Genomic DNA, 13808 nt, shown 5'->3' with positions numbered 1-13808 from the left:
GAGAGGAGAAACAGAGAGGCCAGTAGCCATGGCGTGGCATGGTGTGGATTTTTTTCCACTCTCGGGGAACCGACCAAGAGTCAAAAAGAGGAGGACTGGAGGTGGGGGTGAGTCCTCAGGAAGGGATGCCTCCAGGGAATCTGCACCGAGGGAATGGATATGGAAGTATAAATGTGGTCCAGGAGAGGATAAATGAGGTTTTCAGGAATGCATTTGCTCCCCATCGGATGAGAGTTTTGCTCGAAGTATGTTGGACAAAACTCAGCCCCATAGTGCTGAGAGACAGAACAGGTAGTGGGGAGGGGAATAGTGTTGATTCTCATGGTCAGCATAGGCACTGTGACAGGCCGTATCCCATGGGTCCCCAAATTTATCCAGGTGTGATGGTAACTTATGGAAGCCTGGGGACTCTGCCATTGGGCTGTAAGAATTTTGTAAAGCAGTGTCATCCATAGAAATAGGTTCTGGCTGGCTGGCTATTCCAGATAATAAAAGTTGTTGGTTTTTAGAATTTGAATACAAGGGAATGCATCAGTCTTCATTATTATGCCAGGCTGTTACTATGGATGGAGTCATTGATCATGGAGTGGGGGTGAGGGGATGTCCTCTCGATGTCCCTATAGCTTAAGTAAAGCAGTGTTGTGTTAAATCCTGTTGTCACCATTAAGGTCCACTTCACCATCTGTATAACCATCTTAAGAACCCAGGCAAATAAATTTGGAGGGGGTGACCCCTCACAGGAGAGTCCCATTCCACCATTTTATGTACTCAGTCAGGGGAAGGGGGGTGCTTATAGGGTATAAACTATGCAGATCCCAGCATTAAAAAAAACAAATCTGCATGTGCTGAAACAGATGATGATACCTGGTATTTTATAAACTGAGCGGCTCCCTCTGTAACTTCATGTGCACTCACCCGCGTCTATACTGAGGTTTGCACACTGCTGAACAGTGCCCTCGGAATGTAACTTGACTGTATCTATAGTGCAGGTAAGTAATGAAGAGAGCCTCGGACCGTGACCTGTCCTTCCTCTGTGGAAACTCCGCAGGGGCACACTGTGGAGCCGAGGGGCCATTAGACCACCTAGGCCCCCCAGCCAGGGGAGAAAAAGACAAGCTTTCAAGGACCTCGGATGTGAGCACTACTTCAGCAGCCCCCGTTACGAATAACCACATGCTCATAAAAAGGGGGGGGGGGGGGGGGTCCTTCCAAAAATCCAAAATGCATAGTGGGGTACTTGGTGCAGATGAATAACCTGGCAATATCCAATACAGAAAATATCCCCCCAGCCAGTGGTTAAAGTCCCAGAAATCTGCTGCTGTAGGGAATCCTTTTCCAGCTCCCTCACCGTGTACTCTTTAGGGACTCTCTCCCAGCGGGACTTTCCCTGTACTGGTACCTGAGCAATATGGCGCAGATTTCCTTCTCCACAGTAGGAAATACTGGGACTTTCCCGAACAAGGTAGGGACCGGCTCCTTTAAGCAGCAGCTCTGCAGCAGGTTCACGAAGCCGCCCCCAACCTGTGAATCTGTTCACTCCTTTCTACAAGCAATCTCTTTCTGCTTCCCTCACACTCAGAATCCTCCATTTATTTAGACTTTTTTCTTCCGCTTTTCGGCACTTCAGAGTGTACATCGAAGCGGATTACATGCAGGTACTGGAGGTATTTCCCTATTGCCAGAGGGCTTGTACCTGAGGCTAGGAGGGTAAAGTGACTTGCCCCAAGGTCACAAGGAGCAACAGTGGGATTTGAACCCTGGTTTCCCTGGGTCCATGGACTCCAAGCTCACTCTCCCAATTCTTGGGTGTGAACTATGGGAAGGCGTCGGATAAATGAAACTGATGAGGATATCATTTATTTATTTATTTATTTGAAACTTTTATATACCGGTATTAGTATGCATACATCATACCGGTTCACATTGTAACTAATAGACTGAAATTACAATCAACAGGGAGGGGAAACAGGGAGGAATATACATAGAGCAGAAGGCATTGAAATTAAAGCATAGGTGTTACATATCATGACACTCACATTTTAGCTGAGCTCATTTTTTTAAACCACCTTATAATATTTCCTTTTGCTATAGGATTGTTCTCCCTCTCTTTGCCTTTTTCTAAATTAGTCTTTCACTTCATTTCTTAGAAATTGACCCTCCCAAGAACCTGCGAGCATCCGATGTGACTCAGGCCAGTGCAGTGCTTACCTGGACACCACCCATTGCAAATATTGAGGGTTATACCCTGTCCTATCAGAAACCGGATGGCACCAGCAAGGTACTGTGTCTGTTTCAACCAATTTTCCTATGTTTGAGAGGGGCAATTGTTTACCCAGTGCTGCAGTACACCTATTGCAGGGCTTCCTAAGCCTGTCCTGGGGACCCCACAGCCAGTCAAGTTTTCAGGATATCAATGAATTTGCTTGAGATAAATTTGCATACAATGGACATAAGAACATAAGAAAATGCCATACTGGGACAGACCAAGGGTCCATCAAACTCAGCATCCTGTTTCCAACAGAGGCCAAACCAGGCCATAAGAACCTGGCAAGAACCCAAAAGCTAAGTCTATTCCATGTTACCATTGCTAATGGCAGTGGCTATTCTCTAAGTGAAATTAATAGCAGGTAATGGACTTCTCCTCCAAGAACTTATCCAATCCTTTTTTAAACACAGCTATACTAACTGCACTAACCACATCCTCTGGCAACAAATTCCAGAGTTTAATTGTGCGTTGAGTAAAAAAGAACTTTCTCCGATTAGTTTTAAATGTGCCCCATGCTAACTTCATGGAGTGCCCCCTAGTCTTTCTATTATCCGAAAGAGTAAATAACCGATTCACATCTACCCGTTCTAGACCTCTCATAATTTTAAACATCTCTATCATATCCCCCCCTCAGCTGTCTCTTCTCCAAGCTGAAAAGTCCTAACCTCTTTAGTCTTTCCTTATAGGGGAGCTGTTCCATTCCCCTTATCATTTTGGTAGCCCTTCTCTGTACCTTCTCCATCGTAATTATATCTTTTTTGAGATGCGGCGACCAGAATTGTACACAGTATTCAAGGTGCGGTCTCACCATGGAGCAATACAGAGGCATTATGACATTTTCCGTTTTATTCATCATTCCCTTTCTAATAATTCCCAACATTCTGTTTGCTTTTTTGACTGCCGCAGCACACTGAACCGATGATTTCAATGTGTTATCCACTATGATGCCTAGATCTCTTTCTTGGGTTGTAGCACCTAATATGGAACCCAACATTGTGTAATTATAGCATGGGTTATTTTTCCCCATATGCATCACCTTGCACTTATCCACATTAAATTTCATCTGCCATTTGGATGCCCAATTTTCCAGTCTCACAAGGTCTTCCTGCAATTTATCACAATCTGCTTGTGATTTAACTACTCTGAACAATTTTGTGTCATCTGCAAATTTGATTATCTCACTTGTCGTATTTCTTTCCAGATCATTTATAAACATATTGAAAAGTAAGGGTTCCAATACAGATCCCTGAGGCACTCCACTGTCCACTCCCTTCCACTGAGAAAATTGCCCATTTAATCCTACTCTCTGTTTCCTGTCTTTTAGCCAGTTTGCAATCCACGAAAGGACATCGCCACCTATCCCATGACTTTTTACTTTTCCTAGAAGCCTCTCATGAGGAACTTTGTCAAACTCCTTCTGAAAATCCAAGTATACTACATCTACCGGTTCACCTTTATCCACATGTTTATTAACTCCTTCAAAAAAGTGAAGCAGATTTGTGAGGCAAGACTTGCCTTGGGTAAAGCCATGCTGGCTTTGTCCCATTAAGCCATGTCTTTCTATATATGGAGACTCAGTATATGCAGATTTATCCCATGTATACTCATTGTGGCTATCCTGAAAACTGACTGGCTGTGGGGTCCCCAGGACAGGCTTAGGAAGCCCTGACCTGCATTAATGCAGGGGTTCTAAATCTAGTCCTTGGGGCATACCCAGCCGACCAGGTTTTCAGGATATCTACAATGAAGTTCCATGAGACAGAGGTGCATATGCTTCCTACGTTGTATACAAATCCATCTCATGCATGTTCATTGTGGATATCCTGAAAACCCAACTGGCTAGATTTGTCTCAAGGAATGGGCTGAGAACTCCTGCATTAGTGGATAATACCAGGACTAAGAGTTGAGTCCTCTTCATAGGCATGTAGTTATTTAGGTAATGAATATTTATGAGTGTCTGGGGATTGTTCACTTATTTTGTTGATACTTAGTGGTAGCTAGGGTAACCTTATATGAATGCAAGATTTTTTACATCAGTCATGGTTTTCTTTTTTTCATTTCCATACCAAGGAGCTTTTCTTACAGGCTTACATTTTATTAAGTTAAATCAGAATACCCATAATGCATTGTGATGTGTATTAAAGGCAAATGCTGATGCTCAGAATTTAAGGTGCTTTTTTTTCCGGTTGTTAGAAAGAAGTCTCCAACTGGTAAGACAATGGGAGCAATGTTCAAAAGATTTATGTGGTTAAAATAGTCTTTTAACTGCTCATATCTAACTGGTTAAATATTCCCTACAGTGTCGGGCTAAATGTTACTGAGGTCCACATTAAGACACAGTTTCGCTAGCAAAGTTAGCAGGATAAAACTTATCCTGCTAACGTTGGAAGTATATTCAGTAATACACAGGGGCGGATTGGCCTATTGGGGGATCGGGCATCCCCCGGTGGGCCGGCTGCTCTAGTCACGTGGTCTGCCGAGCGTGGCCGTGACACGTGGTATCTCCTGGGCCGGCCTGGGCTGCGAATCCCCGGGCCGGTCTTTATCGGGAATCCGCCGCTGGTAAGACAGCGACACTATTGAATAGAGCCGGCTATCTTAAAGTTAGCCAGCTAAACGTTGCCAGCTCTTTGGCCTGAACAGACTTAGCTGCGGGATCCCATCTCCCCCATTTTGGTTAAACTTCACTCCCTTCCCATAATTTGGTGTATTAAATTTAAAATAATGATGCTAGTCTATAAAGGAGTTTGTGGTCTAGCACCTCCTCCTTTTAATGCAGCTTTAAAGTTGATTCAGCAGTTAGGAGTTTGCGGTCCAAGTTTCATAATTTGTGCTGTGATCCATCATTTAAGACAATTAGGTTGGACAAATTCAGAGAGCGCCCATTTTAATGTTCAAGGGCCAATGATATTGTCAAAGCAGAACTGTCTTTATTGAAGTTTAGAAAACTTGTCAAGGCATTTTTTATGAGAAAGCATTTGCTAAGGTGAGTTAATGCATCCACCTTGGTTTCTGTAATATACAGTTGGGCAGTCTTGTATGCATGGTTTTAATGTTTTTAAGTGAATCAGGTTAAGGCTGAGTCAGATTATGTTATTGATAAAAAGCAGAGAGTATTTCTAGCAATGAAGGATTTGTAACGAAAAGGATGTGATTGAATTAATTTTAAATATACAGTGTTTGCCTTTGTGGTATATTTGTAGAGGTGCAAGGAAAGGCCTTTGTATACTTGTCTAATGTTTTATTCATATTTGTGATTTTAAGATTATGAATGCTGTATTATAAACCGCCAAGAAATGGTGATTGGCGGTCTGGAAATTTTTTAAATAAATAAATAAAACAACTCTGAATATCGGAGTTAGCCAGTTAATTTAGCTGGCTAACTCAACTCCTCCCTGTTACGCCCCCAGAACGCCCCTAAATTATCTGGCTAAATCCTGAGTTAGCTGGCTAAATGCTTCTGAATATTGACCTCTGTACGTACAAAATTGCTGTGGGCAAAGATTTAGTGAGACAAAAGAGGGGCCAGGTTGAAACAGATTTTTCCAACGTAGCCGGTTAACATGATATTTAGCTCTAACCGAATACATTTGTGCAGATAATACTGTCTGCACAAATGGTTGACCTAAATCCAAATTTTGTATAGTTAGATTTAACTGGATCTTCAGTCACAAAACTTAACTGATTAAGTGCGGCTGAAGAGCTGGACAAAGTTAACTAGTAAAAGTTAACCGGTCAATGTCTGCTCTGCTACCACTGAATAGTGACCCCAATGTATTTTGGAGTCAGGCAAGAATGGGCTAGCTTACCTGGTATGGTAGTCTCAGAGCAGTCAGCAATGGCTCCCCTTCCCCCTCCTACAGTGCTTAGCTGGTGTAGGACAAGATGGATGCTTCTAGCCAAATGTGAGAGTTCTCGCCAGTGTAACAAAGCTTGTGAACCACTTAGCTCAAAAACTTACCATCTAACCAGAGTGTTTGATAAACAAATATATGTAACAACATCCATTGCATTGATAATATTCATATGCTTAGGCGTACATACATTCTAATGGCAACAATACAAGGTGTTTACATGATGAACAAGTTTAGAATATTAGAAAGGAGATCAGATACAGTGCCAGAGCAGAAAAGTTTAACAGTGATTCAAACTACCGGGATATCAAGAGATTTCACTTTTACTCACCTGCCAGAGCTGCTCAGTGTAGACCACTCAGATCTTAGCAGTGCTGACTGTGCCTTCCAGTTAAAAAACAATAAAAGACTGGGCTGATTCAGATAAGCATTAAAAAGAAATGACACTCGTTCCTCAGGTTTTAGCAAAACCACAAGATGCAAAGTTATGCCAAGTTTCAAATAAGTCTGAGTCAAATCATTGATACAATGGTTATAAATGTGTTTCTTTTCAAAAAGAAAAATGTGTTTTTGTGAGTGACAGGAGGTGCACTTGGGTCCTGAAGACAGGAGGTTTGTGTTGGATGGCCTTGACCTTGGGAGGATGTACACCATCTACTTGGTGGCCTTTAAGAGAAACCATCAGAGCAAAAGGATAGCTACCACTTTTTCCACAGGTATGGAAAACTGTCTGTCCCTGTCACAGGCCCTCAATGTCCTCCTTAACAGCCTCAGAATGTAATAAAGAGTTGGAAATTACAGATGCTGAGAGTCACTGATGCTGGAGAAATGGTAGGACACTTGGGGGGAGACAACTGTTACTGATTTACGCTACTAGAGTTAGTGGGAGATTGAGGGTGGGAAGAGGGAAGGAGAATTTCTTAGTGGGAATCTCCCAACACAGTCAGGAGAGTAGGCGCAAGGCGCTTGAAAATATCACAGGGAAGAACCTCCCTTTAATCCCTTAAACCTGCTTCCCGGTTTGATCCAGCCAGCATCTTTCATGCGCACTTAATTCATTTCAAAGTTCCACTTCCTTTTCATTCCTAACAGATACATCTCTGACATCTTTTTTTTTTTTTTTCCTTTGACATGTCCTTCCAGTGAGCCTACTCAACCTACATCCATCAGATTGCAACCAAGTAAAGCAAAACGGAAATCGCACCAGTGGAATCTATACCATCTACCTGAATGGTGATGTCAGCAAGCCCATGAAAGTTTACTGTGATATGACCACCGATGGGGGCGGATGGATGGTGAGCGCTGGTTCTGCTAGCCTTCGGTAGATTGGTACAGAGGCCATGCTGATGACTCTGAGCTTTGATAGATTGCATTAGCAGGGCCCACAGGCCATCGCTTCCCAAAGGTGAACTGCTCTCGCCTCCACTTGCAGGTATTCCAGAGGCGGAGCAGTGGGAAAATGGATTTTTTCCAACGCTGGAGGAACTACACAGAAGGCTTTGGGGACCCCAGAGAAGAATTTTGGATTGGTGAGTGCGGGAGAAGACTGGGATAGTCAGAAATTAAACCACGAGGATACTGATACATTTTACGTATAGTAATTGTATAATAATAATAATAATAATACTGAATGCGATTAACTACCATAGTCATAATGATAATACTACAAATGAATACAATGTTGTCCTGCCACAACATGTTGTGAGCTCTGTAGATGAAAAAGCATGAAACAAACCAAAAATTGATGATGATGATGATGATGATGATGAATATTAATATGAAGGATAATTTTAAAAGTCATTTCCATGGGTAAAATGGCGCTTTACCCTCAGAGATGGGCTTTTAGAAAACGTGCAGGTAACAGTGTGTGTGCAGGTCCACTCCTCACGTACTTTTACCCGCCATAGGGGAAGGAGCTCCATGGGTTGCGGAGGGTTTGCCCTTACGTGCAGACAATAGGATGCGGGGTATTTTCCCCTCAGAGAAGCCCCTCAGAGAAGCCACCTGCACAGATTAGCAGGTGAAAATGTGTGCAGACATTTTTCCTGGGGCAATTTCAGAATGATAATTTCACTTTCAAAACTGGCTATAAAGCCTATGGGTAAAAGATACCTGTGGACTTTGCACCAATGCAGGCAGTTACAAAATTACCTTCACTGGTTGCCGGGGAGGGGGGGGGGCAATTATCAAAACTCTGCAGGCAGATGAGTGATTTTTATGCTTAGGATTTTGCGCTAGTTTTCAAAGAGAAAGTATACACGTATGTTCCCTTTGACGATAGCCCAAGAAGAAAAAAAAACCCCACAGAGAGCTGCGCCTGCTTTTCCGCCCACAACAACCCACAGAGGTTTGAAAATTGAAAACTGTGCACAGTATTGCTTCTGCTGACCTAATCCTGGCCCAGGAATGCCCCCACAAAAATGCAGGTAAAAGTACAAGGAACGCGACGTAACACGCATACTTTTACCTGCATGCAGACTGGGCAATTTTCAAAAAGCCTTCTTATCTGACTAAATATCCATTTATGGGTAAAGAGCTTCTGACCATTGCCCTCATTATGAACCTAATAGAACAGAAAAATCAGTGGCCCTCTGAAAGGTTATCCCTAGCCACCTATTCAGCAATTCTTATCTGGCTAGAAGTGCCACTGAATATCTGGCTAAATTGTATTTGTTTATTTTTTCAGATTTATAAACCACGATCTCCACTAAAATGCTCATAGAGATGTCAACAGTCTCCTAAAATATATGAACAATAAATACATCAAATATACAATATGAATCATAAAGCCAGGCCCGGTGTGACCGGGTGTGCATAGCGTGCATTTGCACGGGGCAGCACACCCAGGGGGGGGGGGGGGGCGGCAGCAACAGAAGAGGCCACATGGGCGCCAGTGGGCACCAACCAGGAAGAGAAGCTGCTGGCAAAGTTCAATCTGCCAGTGGCTGAAGAGGAAATACCGCACCGTTGCAGTTTTCCCTGTAATATGTCGCGCGTGCGTCTGTGCACAACTTTTCCCACTTCAGTACCAGCCTCCTCCCCCAAGAGCAGGAAGGCCAGTGGGTCGTGGTGGGGCCAATGAGCAGAGGAGCCCGTGAGGTCTTGGTGGAGCACATCCCACCACGGCCTGAAGAGAAGAGGGGAGCCTGGGGGCCATAGTGGAGTTCATCCTACCAGGCCCAAAGAGAACAGGAGGCCATGTATGTGTGTGTTGAGTCTGTATGAGAGCATATATATGTGTGTATATCTGTGTGTGAGCCTGTGTATATCTGTGTCTATATGAAAACTTGTGTGTGTATGTGACAGCCTGTATGCATTTGTATGTGTATGTGTGAAAACTTGTGTGTGTGTCTGTGTGACAGCGTGTATGTGTGTGTGTGCCCGTGAAGAGACTATGTGCATGTGTGTGTGTCTGTGTGAGGTCTCTGTGTGTGTATATGTCTGTGTGAGAGCCTGTTTGTATGTGTACATATATGTGCGTGCTCTCACAGGCATGCGCACACACACATTGGGGGCCGATGTAATAAGGTGTGCTGAAGCTGTCGCGGGTTTGTACGTGTGTTTTTCCACGCAAAGATCTATATGGGTATGTAATAAGGGTTTTGTGCACAGGGAAAAAGCACGTACAAATGCGCTTACAGACCCGTGATTTTTTGCTCGCGTGCATGCTAATGGCATGCAAAAGAGGCGATTATCTATTTACGGGCAACGCAGGGAGCCGCGCTAGCAGGGAGATCAGATTAGTGCAGGTTTTTAGTACCTGGGTCAGGGCAGGAGGTAAGTGAAAGAGCCAGTATGGAGACTGGTTTTTTGATGCTTTTGCAGGTCAGTCAAGCGGAGGATGGAATAGGTAGAGAAAAGGCAGCTTCACAATGAGGCAGAATCGCCGATCTGCATTTCACTCTCTTGCCGGCCGGCAGAGTCCGATCATCAAGGCGTTAGATATTGCCCTACCCACCTTCACATCATTTTGGACCACTAATTTATTCATTTTTTTGAAAAAGAAAGGCTTTCACCCCGAGAATTAATCGTAAGCATTCACATGCCGATCGGTGTCCACGTGGGTTTCTGCGCGGATGTCTGCGTGTTTTACTACATAGGGCCATTAGTGCGTGTTATTGTGTGCAATATGGTGCATATGTTTCTGCGTGGATTTTCTGCATGTATATCTAATTAGCATACACGGCTGTTACTATATCCTGCGCTGCCACTGGTTTTTGCCGTGCATGACAAAAAAAATCTGCACAGAAAAATCAGCATGGATTTCAGAACAGGTCTTATTGCATCGGCCCCATTATGTGTCTGTGAGGGAGAGAGGGAGTACGTGTGAGAGCATAGCCTTTATATATAACAGGGAGTATGTGAGAGAATCAGTGTTGTGTGTGTGTGTGTATGTGAGTCTGACAGAGAGAAAATAGTTTGTGCGGCCCTATCTTCCCGAATTCACAAAACTCTCAGGGTGACTGGAAATCAAAAAGATCCCAGGTATGGAGAGCAGGAGATGTTTTAAATCCATAATTAGTTTTAATTATTGGGTATAATTTGATGTTTTCACTGTTTTTGAAATACTTTGTTTTTTTGAGAAATAGAACATTTTTTAATTATTGGATTTTGTGAAATATTTTATTGGTGTTTGGGAAATTTTGGATATTCTATTCATTAACTGGTTTGAAATATGTATTCTTTTTATGAATATGATTTTACTATTATATTTTTTTATTTCTTAATTTTATTACTTAATGTTTTATGAAGAATGGTAATGCTTCTGTTTTTCCATTGTTGCTCTGCATATAGAAGCTGGCTTGTTGTGGGTTCCAGTTTATTTCTTCTCAGTGCGTTTCTATTTATTCTTTCTGGACTCTCTATTCTGTATTTGGTCAGAGTCTGTCTGTACTTTGCATATGTGGCCATGGTGAGCTATTTTGCTGGCTTGTAGTTTCTGTGAAGGGATCTATAACAGCTTGGCTTGTTCTGTTTTCCCAATGGAAGGTGTATTGGTGTTCTAGGGCCTGGTGTAATATTTACAGTGTTGCCTTTTCATAGATAAGGTTGCTACTATTTGAGTACTGGCAGTTAGGATTGTTTTGGCATGGGAGGTTTACCATATTGTAATGGTAATTCCATTTATTCATGGCTTTCTGAAGAGCCATTATAAATTCCATAGGAGTTCCAAGTGTCTTTTTTGCAGAGTTTTCTGGTTGGTACCACAGCAGAGACGGTCTCCTGGGCTGGAGTGGTGCAACCCTGTATCCACTTGGCCTCGGGTGCCTGCAAATGGTATCCTGAAGAAACAGCCTTTAGTCTCTTGCTTTCCTGTCTCCAAAGTGGCATTAGCCTCTCACTCCATGAGAATTCAAAAAACTTCTAACAGTGTTGGTACTTGCTATAAGCCTGGGCCTGAGCCCTGGCCTGTCCTTTCCCAGACCTAGGCGAGGACACCGTCCCAAAACAATGCCGAGGGTAAGCCTTTGCCTGTGCTGTTTTGACGCCCATTTGCCACTCCAGTCACTGACGAAAGGAAAAAAAAAAACCCAGCAAACTTTCAGAGGGTAGCCAGGAAGCTGGGGCAAGCTCTGATTCCCCTCTCACCCCAATCTGGAAAAAAAAACTGAGCAAACGTTACAGCACCAGTTGGCGAAGCTCCAATGCTCACTAGGGCTTTCAGTGCAAAACAAAATAAAAACCTGCCGGAAGCCAGTTCTCTGCTCACTTGCTGCAGCTGTAAATAGCACCCCAGGTGACTGCTGTCCCTTTCAGTCTCTATGGGTAAAACAAACAGAGTCCAAACAAACCAAGAAAAAAAAAATCCTTGCAAAGGCTTTCTCACCATGTTGTCAGATTGCCAGCAGTTTGCTTTTTTTCCCCAACATCCCATGACAATAATTCAGCAACCTTCTCTTTAACAGTAATGTTTGTTAACAAGTCCTTTTAGCACACCCTTTCCTTCCTTCAGCAGTATAATGCTGCTGGGGATTTCAGCCTCCCTCTCCGCCCGCTAAATCCACTTTGGTGTAGGCCTGGCCTACCTGGTTGCTTTTTTTCCCCTCTTCCCTATGAAAGAGCTTTGTACTAATCCCCCAGCTGGGGCCTACATGAGGTATCCATGAGCTCAGGGTTGTCTTGGGACTCCTCTCCTTCTTCAATCTCCATAGGTTCTGGATCCAAAAGCTCTCCTGCCTCCCCTCTCAAGAAGGGCTTCTCCTTCCCGTGTTTGAGAACAAGTCCCACCCCCTCCGTGCAGCACATCTTCCCAATCTAGAGCTGCCTCGCCTCCCTGCCGGATCCTCAGGAACCCAGGCCTTTGGGGCTTGACTCCTCCCACCTCCCCATCGCTCTTCCTCAGCGCAGGAGAACCTGGGACTTGTAGTTCTGAAGGACCATGCCTGATTGCTGTCCCTGCCTAGCTCCTTGCCTTTGCCCCAGTAGCGGAGTAGGGACAGCAGCACCTTCACCACGGCCTTACCCCTTCTGTTCTGTTGTCCCTTGATTGTAGGGGGAGGGGAGTGGGGAGGTAGGGTGACAGCACCAACAGTGCCTAGGGCTGGCAAAATCCCAAATCAGTCACTGCCTCCCCCTTCCCCAGCATTACAAATGACCAAAAGGGCTGGACTCTAAGGGGGGATAACCTCTCCTGCCTGCCCCGGCCTTCTTGGGGAAAGGGGGGAGCCATTTCATCCCTCGTCTCAGGCAGCAGATTGCCTTAAACCGCCCCTGAGCCCAGGGACTAACTGTTGAGCCACCCAATTGGATCTTGCTTGTCTTACTGCCACAGCAGATAGAAGCCCCTCTAAAATCACATTTTCCCACTCAGAGCACAACTTATATTCCTCATAGGGCACACTTCCCCTCGAGGTCCTTCATAACACACTTACTCTATCACAGCACAAAATCATAAATTATCCAGAAGTAGAGGTTAATGAACAAAAACACTAGTGGCCCATGGCCCAGAATTGGGGTCTGGACCACATGTGGATGCGCAAAATTGTGCAAAGGGTGCTTCACTTGCTAAATGCCAAGATATTGCACATGACCAGGAATAGTACCCACAGGCCTGGCGAGAGCAGGTGTGCATACCATGCATTTGCACGGGGCGGCACACCCAGGGAGGGGTCGGGCTGGCGGCAGCAGGAGAAGCCACGGGGCCGCCAGCGGAGCCTAACCCGCCAACGGCTGAAGAAGGAGAAAGGCTGCAGGTCACAGGTGTCCGAAGGAGAGGCCCATTTTCCATGTAGGTGCATGAGTGCACCCTCGCTCACTCACAGCTTCTGCTCCCTTCCCCCCCCCCCCCCCCCACAAAGCAGGAAGATCGGTGGGCCGTGGTGGTGCTCAGCCCACCACGGCCCGAAAACAGCAGTCACCTGGTCTGCCTAATGCTCCCGCTGGCCCTGGCCCTAGCCAGCACACAATGGCTGCACTTAGTACCTTATAAAAGACTTATGAATTTGACAATTGTAGGTGTTCTGGAACGTTTTTATTTATAACAATTGCATAGAAGAACAAGAAGCATGGCTTTCATTTTCAGTTAAATCAAGAGCATGAAGCAGCTATTGAAAGAGATCTGGAAAAATGTGCTGCGTTACTCAACTTCCTTTCGGAGCCCAACGGAAATTGGGTCTTGCAGACTTTGTTTTCGAAGATGGACCCTGAATTTTTTGGAAAAGAAGTTTAATCTGTATCCTGACATTTCT

At 44.5% G+C, this 13808-nt stretch overlaps 1 protein-coding gene across 1 annotated transcript in view; it reads left to right on the top strand.

Annotated features, from left to right (window-relative positions):
* The window catches only part of TNN (tenascin N), a 65364-nt gene that overhangs the window by 45303 nt on the left and 6253 nt on the right, over positions 1-13808 (top strand). Inside the window, exons 11-14 of the mRNA XM_029618796.1 lie at positions 2148-2278; positions 6704-6836; positions 7264-7415; positions 7553-7649. Coding sequence (XP_029474656.1) covers positions 2148-2278; positions 6704-6836; positions 7264-7415; positions 7553-7649 — 513 coding nt within the window. The remainder of the gene's footprint in view (positions 1-2147; positions 2279-6703; positions 6837-7263; positions 7416-7552; positions 7650-13808) is intronic.

The sequence above is a fragment of the Rhinatrema bivittatum genome, chromosome 10, assembly GCF_901001135.1.
Source record: "Rhinatrema bivittatum chromosome 10, aRhiBiv1.1, whole genome shotgun sequence".
Lineage (NCBI taxonomy): Eukaryota > Metazoa > Chordata > Amphibia > Gymnophiona > Rhinatrematidae > Rhinatrema > Rhinatrema bivittatum.
Note: the sequence above shows the minus strand (reverse complement) of the source record. Positions and strands in the feature narration are given on the sequence as shown.